Source organism: Aotus nancymaae, unplaced genomic scaffold (assembly GCF_030222135.1).
Source record: "Aotus nancymaae isolate 86718 unplaced genomic scaffold, 86718_ANA_hifiasm-v0.15.2.pri h1tg000057l, whole genome shotgun sequence".
Classification (NCBI taxonomy): domain Eukaryota; kingdom Metazoa; phylum Chordata; class Mammalia; order Primates; family Aotidae; genus Aotus; species Aotus nancymaae.
Genome location: NW_026988471.1, coordinates 27624793 through 27639162, shown reverse-complemented (window position 1 = coordinate 27639162; position 14370 = coordinate 27624793). Strand labels below are relative to the sequence as shown.

At 50.7% G+C, this 14370-nt stretch overlaps 1 protein-coding gene across 1 annotated transcript in view; it reads right to left on the bottom strand.

The window, feature by feature from the left end:
- PLB1 (phospholipase B1) overlaps nt 1–14370 on the bottom strand; it is a 152044-nt gene that overhangs the window by 1251 nt on the left and 136423 nt on the right. The window contains exons 52-57 of the mRNA XM_064363962.1: nt 13667–13732; nt 13093–13184; nt 11642–11720; nt 10183–10287; nt 9284–9379; nt 1039–1113 (exon numbers count right to left, since the gene is read on the bottom strand). Coding sequence (XP_064220032.1) covers nt 1039–1113; nt 9284–9379; nt 10183–10287; nt 11642–11720; nt 13093–13184; nt 13667–13732 — 513 coding nt within the window. The remainder of the gene's footprint in view (nt 1–1038; nt 1114–9283; nt 9380–10182; nt 10288–11641; nt 11721–13092; nt 13185–13666; nt 13733–14370) is intronic.

Here is a 14370-nt window from a genome sequence, read left to right as displayed (position 1 = left end):
TGAAGGAAAGGCCTGGACACGGGCAGTTGTGGGCTTCCTGGGAGATGGATCCACCGGCCAGGAGTGCAGCGTGTGTATAATGGAGGGAGGTGACCCTCCCCTCCGGACTCTGGTCAATGGGCAGTAGGGACCAGGCAAGGATTTCAAACAGCCTTGATGGAACAAGTTATTTTTAGGAAGTTCTATCTGTGTTAGGCAGCAAGTGTAGGGTGGATGGAGAAGAGGGAGAGGAGAGCTGGGGAGACAAGTCACAGGCTTTGTGGGTGGACCAGGAGAGGGCGGTGGGTGTGGCGAGGGAGGAGGACTATTGCAGGCTCCAGAAACAGACACTGAGTCTTTTTTAGTTTGCCTCTGGATCCCCAGATCCTAGTACACTGCCTGGCATGGGAGAGTGCTTGATGCACATTTCATTCATTCATTCATTCATTCATGAGACAGAGTCTTGATCTGTCACTTAGTCTGGAGTGCAATGGCATAATCCTGGCTCACTGCAACCTCCACCTCCTGGGTTCAAGTGATTCTCTCTCCTGTCTCAGCCTCCGAAGTAGCTGGGACTATAGATGCGTGACACCATGCCTGGCTAATTTTTGTATTTTCAGTAGAGACGGGGTTTCAGCATGTTGGCCAGGCTAGTCTCGTACTCCAGACCTCAGATGATCCACCCACCTCAGCTTCCCAAAGTGCTGGGATTACAGGCGTGAGCCACTGTGCCTGGCCTTGATGTACTTTTAAGATAGGATGCATCAGAGCTATCGGAAGTAAAGGGTGACCCGAGACACCTGCCAGTGCTCATCTGCCTCCCTGAGTGACTGTCCTCACTTCGGTTGGAGCTGTTAATGTCCTCTCCCCACGCCCCATGGCTGCCCACACCCTGAGAATTTTCTGTGGCAGTGAGGACCAGTGGGATTTGCAAAGATGGCAGTGAGTGAAGCCGCATTTGAGGGAGCCTCCCCAGGGACTCCTCTGTGCTTCCAGGGGACAGGACAGCCCCCACCCCAGGCATCTGTTCCACCTGGGGCAGGCAGGAGGTTTACTCACAGGAGAGGGGCACTTGAGTTTGGTTCGGCTGTGGGTGAAGTTGTTGGAGGTCGTCTTGAGGCCCACTGGCTCCAGCTGGAGAGAGAGAAAGGACACCTTGATTCTCTCCAAAGCTGGGAAAGACTTTCCTCTCTGAGGGCGTATCTCACAGCAGAGCCCCTCCCTCGGGAAGTGGTGGGTAGAAACCAGCAAAGTGGCTGGTGTTTGGCCCACAGCAGGGACCCAGCAGCCTGGGGCTGAGCAGGAGCTGACTTATGATGCACAGAGGGACGAGGCAGTCTGTCGGGCAGGACCCTGAGTCTGTGCCCCTGGATTTGCCGGGTACACTGAGGCCCAGGAGAGACAACTGGTCCTGAGTCCACAGTGAGTCTGTGGAAGGGCTGGGACCATCTCTGGCTTCCCTTGCAAATGGCTGTGATTGCAAGACACCGTGTTTTCAATTTTATAAAACAATGACAATCCTATTTACCAACTTCTCAAAGTGAGTGGGGCTAGTCAACTTCAGGAAACAATGGAAGCATGTTGGTTACCATGACACCATTACTACACTTGGCTTGTCAACCTTAGGGAATTAGAGTTTCCCACTTGAGCCACTTTGTATGTGTTCCACATAGATGAAAAGATTTGCTTCAAATATCTCTGGGTGTAAATACCTTTGGTCCCAGGACCTCTGAGGATGAGCTGCAAGCTGCCGCATCCCCCCACCAGCGTCTTTTAGCCAGTAGCCAGGCCCGACATGTGGCCAGCACTTGGGCCCCTGGCACTGTCACCTATTCAGAGTCTGTCTGGAATGTCTAGCCTCCACTCGTTGTGTAATTTGCTTCCCTGCCTGCTCCTGACCACAGGGTATTACCAGGGAGGGAGGCGAAAGTTCACTGTCTGAGCTAATGACCATACCGGGCCCCTGGTCTCGCTTTGTTGTCTGAATGCCTTTTACACCTGTTCCTTAGTAACACAATTGGAGGAGGGAGGGCAGTGCTGGTCCTGGGAGAGATGCCAGGGTGACTAGACTGGACATGACAGGCAGATGGCTGGTCCTGGCTCTGCTGGTAACGAGCTGGGCAGTGCTGGACAGGCTATTTCCCTGAGGCTAGGTCCAGGCATGACATCCTGTCCTAACACATGACAAATGAGAAGATGGCCTGAAAGCATGTGTGAGTGGGGTGGCTTCCATACATAGGGTGGTATTATTTCCACTTGCTTAAGAGCTGAGGAAACTCAAGCCTCATAACAGTGACAGAATAAATGCTGAAGGTCAGGACAGGTGATTCCCGATGCTATTCCAGGAACCCAGGAACGAACTCACACAGATGATGATCATGATTCCAAGGGTTTGATGAGTGCTTCCATTTCTCCTTTCTACTGGTTCCTTCCCATCACTACACAACCTGCTCCGACGGCTACCCTCCTTTGCCTGCCCTCTCTAGATCCCACATTCCCTCCAGTGACCTTGGCTGTTACTTTTCATAACTTCCTGAAAGAGCCGTCGATAGGTGCCAGCAGCACTTCCTGATCTCTCATTCTCTCTGCTGCTCACTCCAGGCAGTCTGCAGTCTCCATCGCTGGATGGATGCTCTGGCCAAGGCCACCAAAGATCTCCATATGGGCAGAGCTAAAAGTCTTTTTTTTTTTTTTTTGCGATGGAGTCTTGCTCTGTCGCCTAGGCTGGAGTGCAATGGTGTGATCTCGGCTTACTGCAAACTCCGCCTCCCAGGCTCAAGTGATTCTCCTGCCTCAACCTCTCAAGCAGCTGAGATTACAAGTGCCTGCCACTATGCTGGCTAATTTTTGTATTTTTCATAGAAATGGGGTTTCCCCATGTTGGCCAGGCTGGTCTTGAACTCCTGACCTCGTGATCTGCCTGCCTCGGCCTCCCATGGTGCTGGGACTACACCTGAGCCACTGCGCCTGGCTCAAAGGTGATTGTTTTTTGTCTTCATCTTGCTTGGCTTCTCAGGAGCATTCATCAAAGTTGACAGCTGTCTCTCTCTTGAAACACTGACTTTTCTTGGCTCTCTGTACACAGCATTCTTTCTTGTTTCCCTTCAACATTCACACACTCTCCTTCTCACCTCTTACTGGAGTTGAAAGCTGGAATGAATGCCCGGGGCTGGGTAATTGGCCTTTTTTTTTTTTTTTTTTTTTTTAATAGAAACAGGGTTTCACTATGTTGGTCAGGCTGGTCTTGAACTCCTGACTTCAGGTGATCCGCCCACCTTGGCCTCCCAAGGTGCTGGGATTACAGGTGTGAGCCACCGCGCCCGGCCTTACACTCTTTTCTAACTATTCTTTCTCTAGTAGCTCTTAGTTGATCCTGTAGTTGGTTTGTTTGTTTGTTTTGAGATGGAGTCTTGCTCTGTTACCCAGGCTGGAATGCAATGGTGCGATCTTGGCTTACTGTAACCTCTGCCTCTGGTTTTAAGCAATTATCCTGCCTCAGCCTCCCTGAGTAGCTGGGATTACAGATGCCCACTGCCACGCTGGCTAGTTTTTGTATTTTTAGTAGAGACAGGATTTCACCGTTTTGGCCTGCTATGCTAATAACCCCATTTCTTCCCCACTCTCCAGCCTTGACTTCCTCTCTGAGCTCCAAACTTCTGTATCCTGATACCCTTGTGTGGATGTCTGGAAGGCAGTTCACACCATGTCCAAAACAGAAGTCTTGATTTTTTCCTCCCAAGCTGATTTTTCTCTACCTGCTTAACTATCCACCCAGTTTCTTAGACCCCAAACCCAAAAGTCATCCTTAGTTCCTCTTCCCCCTACCCATCCGCCAGCCCATGACACATCCTAAATCTGACCGCTTCTCGCCTCCTCTGCCGTGACCCAGCCCCCTTCGTCTCCCACCTGTCACCAGCAGCCTCCTAGTGGTCTCTCCCGGTCCACCGTTGCTTTCTTCCAGTCCAGGGGTGCACGGAGCCAGGGGTAAGCCAGAGCATACCACTCTCCTGCTTAGAACCTTGCCCAACTCTTTGACTTTGTTCACCTCCCTCTGGTCACAATGGCCTTTAAGTTCCTCAGACACTTCAAGCTCCTTCCTGACTCTGGGCCCACCTGGGTCCTATTTCCTCTGCCCGGCAACCTCTTGACATGCAAATCTCCATTCACTGTCACTTCTTCAGGGAGGCCTCCCTCTCCCCCTCAGCCATTACCCCGTGTCACATCACCCTGCCTGACTTTTTCTTAAGCCACAGATGTGCTCAGAAGTGACCTTGTTGATTATCTGTCTTTTCCCTACTATCCTGAATGCTCCATGAGAGCAGGAGTCCTCTTCTTTTTTTCACTGCTGAGTCCTCAGCACCGGGAGCAGCACCTAGCACATAGCAGTGCTCAGTAAATACTTGTTGGGTTTGGACAGATGGATGAATTAATTGAAGTCACAAAGACCTGAGTGGAGAAGCTTGGTGGGGGAAGGCTTGGAGCTGGTCACAGGGAATGAAACTGTTTTTCCTAGAACCAACCTTTCCTAAGCCAGGCACTGTGGCTACCAACCATGTAGCAAATGATAGGACTGGGCAGGGTCTACTGGACCTGGGTTGGCCACTGGCCTGTTCTGGAGATTCAGAGGTGGCTTCCTATAGGAGGTGGCACCTGAATTGAGTGGTGGGGTGGGCAAGGAAGTGAGAGAGAAGGGCAGTCCAGGAGAAGGAGATGAGCAAGAGTGAACAGAGGTGTGGAACGCCACGGGTGGTGCAGGACACTGCTGGAGTCACTGGACTGCGACATGCGAGGCAGAGGCTGGTGGGAGCACTAGCTAGAGAGGTTAGTCAGGGAGCCAGGCTGAACCCCAGAGGCCTGGAGTGCTGTGCTATGGGGCCTGGCCTGCCTCCTTCAGAGGTGGGGAGCTCTGGAAGTTTGAAAGCAGGGGAGGAACTTGGTCAGGTTTTCTTTTATACAAATTACTTGATTTCTCTGTGGGGACCAGATCTAAGGCGGTGGTTCATATCTGCCCATTAAAATAATCTCAGGAGCTTTCACAAAGTACTGAATCCAGCTCACACTCCAGACCAATTAAGTCAGAATCTCTGGGGACAAGCCCAGTCAGGCACTGGTATTGTTTTCAAGTAAACTTTTTTTTTGTTTTAAATTTAAGACAGAGTTTCACTCTTGTCACCCAGGCTGGAGTATAATGAGGCGATCTCGGCTCACTGCAACCTCTGCCTGCCAGGTTCAAGCAATTCTCCTGCCTCAGCCTCCCGAGTAGCTGGAATGACAGGCACGCGCCACCATGCCCAGCTAATTTTGTATTTTTAGTAGAGATGGGGTTTCACCATATTGGTCAGGCTGGTCTTGAACTCCTGACCTCAGGTGATCCACCTGCCTTGGCCTCCCAAAGTGCTGGGATTACAGGCATGAGCCACCGCACCTGGCCTCAAGGAAACTTTTAATTGAAGCTAACATACACATAGAAACTAGTACAAATCGTAAGTGAGCAACAGATAAGTTCTGATAAAATCAACATACCAGCATCCAATCAGGCAATAGACTATTATGAGTACTGAGAAGCCCCTTTCCACCTTCTTCCGGGATGATTCATCCCCTAGTGAGATGCTGTCATGCTGACCCTTAACCCCATATACCAAGCTGCTGGCTTTCGAACTTTATAGATATTATTGTATGCTGTTGAAGTTTGTTCAACTGTCACTTCTTCAGTGAGGCTGCCCTCTTCCCGGCCATTACTCTGCGTCACTTCACCCTGCTTGATATATTTTTTTAAGCCACAGACGCAGTCAGACCTATGGTATTCCTTAGAATGAATGTGCCACAGTTTATTCATCCATCCTACTCTCAGTGGATATTTGGGGAGTTTCTCGTTTGGGGCTATTTATAAATAGTGCTGCTACGAATATTCTTACGTGTATCTTTTGGTGGACACGTGTATACCTGTCTTTTGGGGATATACCTAGAAGTGAAATTGTTGGATCACAGGAAATACATGTGTTCAGCATTATTAAATATACCAGAGTTTTCCAGAGTGGCTGTAGGCACTAACTCCTTTTAAAAGTCCCTGGATGGCCAGGTGCGGTGGCTCACACCTGTAATCCCAGCACTTTGGGAGGCTGAGGAGGGTGGATCACCTGAGGTCAGGAGTTCAAGACCAGCCTGGCCAACATGGCAAAACGCTGTCTCTAATAAAAATACAAAAATTAGCTGGGCATGCTGGTGGGCAACAGTAATCCCAACTACTTGGGAGGCTGAGGCAAGAGAATTGCTTGAATCTAGGAGACAGAGGTTGCAGTGGGCCAAGATCGCGCCACGGCACTCCAGCCTGGGTAACAGAGTGAGACTCTGCCGCAAAAATAAATAAATAAAATACAAATCGCTGGATGATTGTAATATGCAGTCAGAGCTGAGAACTGCTATTCTAAGGGCCGTAAGTGTGAAGACAGGGATGTCAGTCAGGAGGCTCGAGCTGTCACCCAGCACCTGGGGAGACACAAACACTGGTTGAGAGTAGAATTTCCTCAGGAGAGGGAGCAGGCAGCAGTAGAGGACTAAGAGAAACTCTTGATAAGAAGATGAAAGAAGGCAGAGAAAGAGGAAAACATCCTCTGGTGCTGCTGGAGTTTCTGGCTCTGCCTTTGCAAAGGTCTCCGGAGAAGGATGTGACAGGAGGGGGCAGGAGTTGAAATAGTTTAAAGTGCTTTTTGTTTCCCTAGTAAGGAACCCTGGGAACATCAGCCAAAGCCTGCAGACACTATGTCATAGGACTCTAATTGTGAGACATGAATTCACCACGTATATATGTGCTTATCACGTTGGGAGCAGCAGGGAGGGTGGTGGTGTGGCCAGGTCACCAGGAAAGGACTAGGAAAACCTGGACTCTAATGCCCCTAGTGCCACCAACAGTCTGTGTTATGTTGGGCAAACTGCTTAATGTCTCTATACTTTAGTTACAGAATGTTCTGGCTAGACGACCTCTCAGTCTGTTCCAGCTCTAATGGTCTGTGATTTATTTTATGTTACTCTAGGGGTGAAATTCCAGTCAGAAGTAGATCTGAAAAGTTGGCGTGATGCTATAGCTTTGTCTCTAAGATTGGCTTTGGATAAAAACACTGGATTGTGTAATTATTTCCCCAAATTATATAGCCTAGGATAAGAAACCCTTGGATGGCTTTAGTTTTGCTGTGTTTTTGTAATATTGAAGTTTGGGGTATGGCTGAGATCATGTGGCTGGGGAACTGCAGACAGTCTTGTTTTGTTTCCACAATAGCTCCAGGGCAGTGTTTACCTTCTGTTTTCATATCTAAACTCCTCCCACGTATCCTTATCAAATAAAGGCCTCTTACCTGGGTGAATGGGAAGAGCTACTGAACTGCCTTGGAAGAGAAGGCCAGAGCTACATAGATTTTTTTGCTTTTTGTTTTTTGAGATAGGGTCTCGCTCTTTTGCCCAGGCTGGAGTGCAGTGGCAACATCTCGGCTCACTGCAGCCTCGACCTCCCATGCTCAAGTGATCTTCTCACCTCAGCCCTCTGAAAAGTTGGGACTACAGGCATGCACCACCACACCTGCCTAATTTTTTGATTTTTTTTTTTTTGTAGAGACAGGGTCTCCCCTGTGTTTCCCAGGCTGGCGTCTAATTCCTGGGCTCAAGCGATCCACCTGCCTTGGCCTCCTAAAGTGCTGGGATTACAGGCATGAGCCTGGCCAGAGCTACATTGTTAATTCACACAAAAAGAAACCAATGGATTCTTTTTCATGTTCCAGCCATCACTACGACTGTCCAGACCCAGGAGATTCCTGGAGGGTCCCAGCTTTACGCAGACCTGGAGTACCACCCAGGTAGGAAGGCCATACCCTGATGAAAAACCTGGGAAGGAAAGGCCAAGGGCTTAGCTCACTTTAGCTCTTTTCGGAATCTGTGGATTCCTTTGAGGTCTCAAGGGAAAAGGAACAGGGAATAGGTACCCTTCCTTTGGGAGAATTTTTACAAAGGAGTAAAGTCACATGATTCAGCCACTGAAGGACAACTAGCCTTCAAAACAAAATCCACAAAAGAAACAGGAATTATACCATATAAACTATGATTTAAAAATTGTAGGGGAAACTCAAAGATATTTTGGTCTGGTTGCAATCCAGAGTCTTGGGCTGAAGGAGTACAACAGACGTTCTTGGAGTGGGCAGATATGTGAGGTGCACAGGAGGAAAACCCCAGGACAGTGACAATAGATGTAAGCTGAGTCTGTAATTAACTAGGCCAAGGATAAAGCCAGTTTATATGCTGTTCTGAAAAGAAGAGGTCGATAGAGAGGAAGAGGTGGTGTAGCTAAGGAGAAAGTCAGTGTTGTGAGTCAGCCGAGTGAGGCGCTGAGCATACTGGGTGAGCTGACAGGGGTGGGAATGTTTGCACAGCGGTGGTTGGCAGAGACACCATGGGTCTGAAACTGTGATAAAAGGAGCTGGAATGTAGCCTGTTTAGTTGTCACAGGACAAAGGAGAGAACACACAGGTTGGGGTGAGGACTGTGTTACCCATGGAGCTTTGATTAAAAGAAACCATCGGATTGGGAAAGCATTTCATTTGCTCCATGCAAGAGGACCAGTTGTTGGAGGTGACAGGTCAAGTGCTGTGCAGACACCGTTCTGCTGTAGGTGGCCAGCCACAGAGGGCAGAGTTGATGCACCAGCCAGGTGTCCCTGAGACCCCGGGACTGTATGTTCATTTCATAAGGTCCTTTCTTCCCATCAGAAAGGACTGGAATAGGTATTAGTCTGGGAAAACAGCCTGTGTGGATCTCCACTTTTCAGTGTTTAAAGAAATGAATTGGGTATGAGTTGAGCCCGGAGTGCTTGGAAGGCTGATGGTGCTAACATTTGCTGAGTGCCAACTATTCATTTTCTGAGACCTGTGTTGTTTTCACTGTTTTATAGATGTTGATACAGATGGCCAGAGAGATTGTTTGCTCAAGGTCACACAGTAAGAGGTGGAAGTTGGTATTTCCATTCCAGTCAATCTATCTGATTACAAAGGGATCTCCTCACAGTACCTGGGCATTGCTGAAGGAACAAAGAATAAAGAGTGTGTGTGTGAGAGAGAGAGAGTGTGTGTGTAATTTTCAAAGAGTGTTTGAATAATATAGGATATTTTCTCTTTGGAAATAATCAGGACCAATAAGGTGTGCTGCCATTTTGGGCTTTGGGAAGAAAGGAGCCACGTCTCCAGTAGGCTTGCCATTGTGAGATACACAGTCAATATGCTTGGATTCCCCCTTGACAAGGCCCACCAGGCCCTTGGCTGCTCACCATGTTGTTCCAGAGTGCGATGGCCATCTCAGCATGCCCACGTTCTGAGAAGTGGAAGCAGTCCTCGGAGAAGAAGGTGAGGTCAGCGGCCCCTCTCTGTGACCAAAGGCAAGTAGGTTACCGTCCTGGGAAAGGGCTCCACTCCCTGAGCCCTGCTCTCAGCAGGTGCCCCGGGCAGGTCTCCTTTCATCCTTTCAATTCTCCTGCCAACTGGCTCAGATACTGATGGAAAAACTCCCAGAATTTGGAATTTTCTTTTTTCTTTTTTTTTGAGATGGAGTCTCGCACTGTTGCTAGAGTGCAGTGGCACGATCTTGGCTCACTGCAAGCTCCACCTCCCAGGTTCAAGAGATTCTCCTGCCTCAGCCTCCCAAGTAGCTGGGATTACAGGTGCATGCCACCACACCCAGCTAACTTTTTGTACTTTTAGTAGAGACAGGGTTTCACCATGTTGGCCGGGCTGGTCTCGAATTCCTGACTACGTGATCTGCCTGCCTCGGCCTCCCAAAGTGCTAGGATTACAGGCGTGAGCCACTGTGCCTGGCCAGAATTTTCTTTGTAAACAGACATGAATTGGAGCGACCCATAGTCTCTGCCTTTTATTTCGGCACCTCATCCTAATAGTTGAAAAGAGTAACATTTTATTCCAATCCAGAAAATACCAGGGCCAGGCCTGGGGAGCTTAGTCACTATTGATTTCCTTTTTTTCTTTCCAAGGACTTCTGAGTTCCAGTCACAGCCCAGCCCCCACAAAAAGGAGGTAATGCAGAAGAAGCCACCCTTAGAGCACTCTTGGAGAGAGATGGTTTTAAAAAAAATGCCCACCTACAGAAAGCAATACCTCCTTTGTCTGTGATAAGGCTCCATACCTGAGCCTCCCTGAAATGCCCACAGCTCACCTCATTCAGTGGGATGAGTGTGTTTTGGAAGAAAGGCTGCACCACAACCGCAAAGTCCTCACGCTGCATGTATTGGTGCCAGTAGGAGAACCTGGAGATGCCATCCTGGGGATGGAGAGAGAAGTTACTCAACCCTCCTGGCAAGGCTGCACAGACAGGACCAAGTCCTGCTGCCTTGGACTGGCTGTGACAGGAGTCAACTCACCTTAGATGAAAGAGACTTGAAGGGGCTACTCTAGTGGGCTGGATGCATGCTTTTATTCTCCACCCATTCATGGGCACCTGCATGGCAAGGCCTAATGCTGGTTCTCAGGATCAGAGATGAGTTGAACCCAGCGGCTCCTGGTGGAAGACGCTCCCTATCTGCATAGCTCCACCCAGTCCCATTCCAAAGCCTCTGCAAGGCTGGGTCTGAGCCACTGACCAGATTGCCTGGGTCAAAGGCCTCCCCTGCTCTCACTGCATGAATAGGTCAATTAGAACATGGGGCTGTGGGTCAGATGGGGAGCATCTCAACACCAGCTCCCCAAACGCCCGTGAATTTTGTAGGAGAGTCCATGGTTGTCAGATTTCTTAAGTGCCCAAGCATGGAACGTAAAAGGAACAGACTAGATGTACTTATCTTCAAGGAGTTTATCATCCATCTGGGAAAATGAGACAAGATGTGAAAACATGAGAACCCTACAGGGCTTTGAGGGCCCATCAAGTACAGACTGCTGTGATATGGGAGATGTCTGAGGGTGAAGTTCAGGCAGGGGAAGCTCCTTAGAGGAGGGAAGCAGACTTGCCTTGTGAATGAGGACAGGTCAGTTTGCAGAAAGGCTCAGGTAGTATTTCCAGAGAGGGAACAACAGAGGCAGAAACATAGGCAGGAGTGGAGGTGGGGAGATGGGGGAGGGGTAGAGAGAGGGCGAGGAGAATTTGGGGTAGTGGTAAGTAGGGCAGGGCTAAGGCCTTTCTTTTTTTGAGATAGGATCTTACTCTGTTGCCTAGGCAGCAGTATGATGGCATAATCATAGCTAACTGCAGCCTCCAGCTCCTGGGCCCAAGCTGTCCTCCCACCTCAGCCTCCTGAGTAGCTGAGACACCAGGCATGAGCCACTGTGCCAGGCCTAAGCCTTTTGTTTTTAATAAAGGGAGGGGAGGACGTGAGTAGTAATTATTACACATGGTTCTGGGCGGGGAATGGTCCCACCACATGGAATCTACTCTGCGAGTCTCTTGCTGCCTACCCGCTGGGAGGAGGGGATTCTCTCAGCCTCCACTTTGGGGTCTCTCACTCCCATTTCTGGCCATGGTGTTCAATTTGCAGGGGTAAGTATTTCAGGGGCTGTGATCTGCTGTCAGGGAGTGGCTTGCTCTCGGCCAAATCCTGCTCGACAGTCCATTTCCGAATCCTTGCTTGGGGAGTACAGGGGCCCCCCAGCTGGGCCAGTAAGAGAAGGGCCACAGGGCTTACCTGGAGATTCCAGTTCACTTTCTTCAGTTCTTGCTTCTCCAGGGAGCTTTGAGAGGGTCTGAGGCAAGTGCAGTTGTTCCTGTGAGACAAGGAATCTTGGATTGAGGCTCCCCGGGGCCTGGTGGCTCTGTTCCCCTGGGAGGCTGACACACAGAGCAGCCTGCTACCCCAGGTGCCTGTGCTGCCTTACCTGGGGGCAAGGGGGTGACACACACCTTTGTCTGACCCTCAGACCTAGGTCACAGAACCCTAACTCAGGAGCCATGAGGTCCTAAGGATGCTTGTTCATAGAGAAAGTGGGAGAGCTGGCCCTGGTGCTGGGGCCTCCTTGTGGACAGAACGCCTATTCCCCTCACTCCTTCACTCCTCCTTCCCGAGCCTGTGGTCCCTGGGCCTTCTCCAGAGCAGGACTGGGGGGACAGGAGACTGGAGTGTTGGAAGCCAGCCACAATGGCTCTGTCCCTGGGTATGCAATCGCTGCTCATGTTCCTGGGGCCTCTCAGCCCTTCCTGCAACTGCTTAGGGCTCCAGTGTGGGAAGTCTGTGGGAAAGCTGGGGAAAGCCCACCAGCTGGAAGCCACCCTGACAACATGGAACACGATACAGGCAGACTCTGGAAGAGCCGTTCCCTGCAAGAGAGCAGGGTTCCTTACAAGAGTGGGAAGCAGCTGGTCGCTTTGCAGCAAATCCATTTGAGCCCAGGTGTGGGACCCCTCAGCTCCCTGGAGAATCTCCTCTCTCATAGCAACAGTCACTCAAACTTTGGGAGCCCTCTGCCCTCAGAGCATAGCAACTTCCCGCCAAGGTTCCAGAGCTTTAACGACTCCAGCCCGACAGGAATTCCTGTCTTGCCCATCGGCATCTTGCCTCCAAGCTCAGCTTTACGGACAGGTCCCATCAAGGATGGAATAAGAGCTACTTCCTAAGACCCTGCTCTCCATAGGCCAGGTACCTTCATCACTTCCTCTTGACCTCACATCTTCCTTGCAGGGAAGGTGTCATTACCCCGCTTTACAGATGAGGAGGATAGAGACTTATGGAGGTTATGTGGTTTGTTCAAGGAACCACAGCTCCTAAATGGCAGAGCAGGAGTTGAGGCCGGATGTAGCAGCCTTGAAAGCTCATGGCCCCAGGCTGCCTCTCCACAGGGGGCAACTCGCCAAGGTTGAACTTGGCAATCACTGACAATGCCAGGGAGCCTTAAGTATCATTTAGTCTGTCTCCTTTTTCAGAAAAGCAAACTAGGGTCTAGAGAAATGAAATGAAGCGTCTTGCATGCAGTAGGCATTCGCAGATGTGGAGGTACTTGCTGCTGTTTTCCAAGCCCCTGAGCGCTGTCTATCCTCTGGCAGGCCTGCCTGGCTCTGCCTAAGCTGGTCTCCTCCTTTGGTACCTGTAAGCCCTCCTCACCCCAGGTGCCCTTGCCTTGGGACAGTGACCCGTCCACTTACTGAGCTGCCAGCATGGCACATTTCCCGCCTTGGTCCTGATGCAGGCTGGCCAGCTCCATGACCTCCACCACGTTGACGAAAGCCCTTGGGAGCTGCCGGGAGTGGAGGGATGGCGTCGTCAGGCCCCAGGCAGTTGTCGGGGGAGGGTACTGGCTACTGCTGGGAGGAACCTGGGGATCATCTACAATCCAATTCCCACCCCCCGATTTCACCAGTGAAGAAACTGAGGCCCAGAGGGGGGTGTGGCTTGTACTATCTCACTGAAACTTGAGCGGCCCCACTTTGTCGATAGAGAAGCTGAGACACAGAGAAGTCACTTGCCCAAAGCCACAGTGCTGGCTGCAAACCTGGGCCAGCTGGTTGAGAGGCAAGCTCATTCCTACTGCACAACCCTGGCTCTGGCCAAGTGAGAATTTCCCTGGCCGAGGAGCCTGGCAGCTCCTCCCTTCCTGCCATCCAGGTGCCCACTCAGGGCGGGTCTCTGCTCAGTGAGCATCTCACCGAACACAACCTGCCTAGATACATCCCAGGGAGGCAGCTGGAGGGACCCAGGAACATGCAGCCTCTCTCTTACCTCCGCAGAGAGGATGTCCAGGGCCTGTCGGATATGCTGGACATACTCCGTGGCCAACTGGTCCTCCTGTAAGGAAAAAAGGAAACTTACTTTAGCTCCTGGTACCCCCTCTGAGAGGATGGCAAGAACGCAGGAGGGCTCTGGGGTCTGGGCTATGACTGAGTGGGTACAGAGGGGCTTTCTGGGAAGCCCAGTACTTGTTGCTGGTGGGTCTCTGTAAGAAATATCCCTTGTCTCCTACTAGACACCACGAACAATCCCAACCCCCACCTTGCTCTACATAATCTCAGACCCAATGGCGGACTCTGCCAGTGCTGGGCCCTGACACTTTTCGGCCTTGGCTCTTGGCAGTCCCATCCATCACCTGACCTCCGTCCTCTCCAGCCACTTGCTGTGCCCTGGGTGGCCACGCTTTCTTTTTCCTTTGGGCTTTGGTCCATGCTGGCCCCACTGCCTGGAATGTTTTCTCTCCTGTGTTCCCCTAACTTCTATCCCCTGGGACTCAGTGTAAGGTTCTCTTCCTCTGACTCATCTCCCAGCACCCCACCAACAGGAGGCTAAGTCAGAGGTGTACCCCTGGCATCCTGGGTGGTGTATGCGAGGTACATAGTAGGTGCTCAATAAATCCTTGCAGACTGACTGAACCTCAGGACTTTGCTTTATAGGGGAGGGAGATGGTCCTATATTTTTAGATGTGGCTCCGG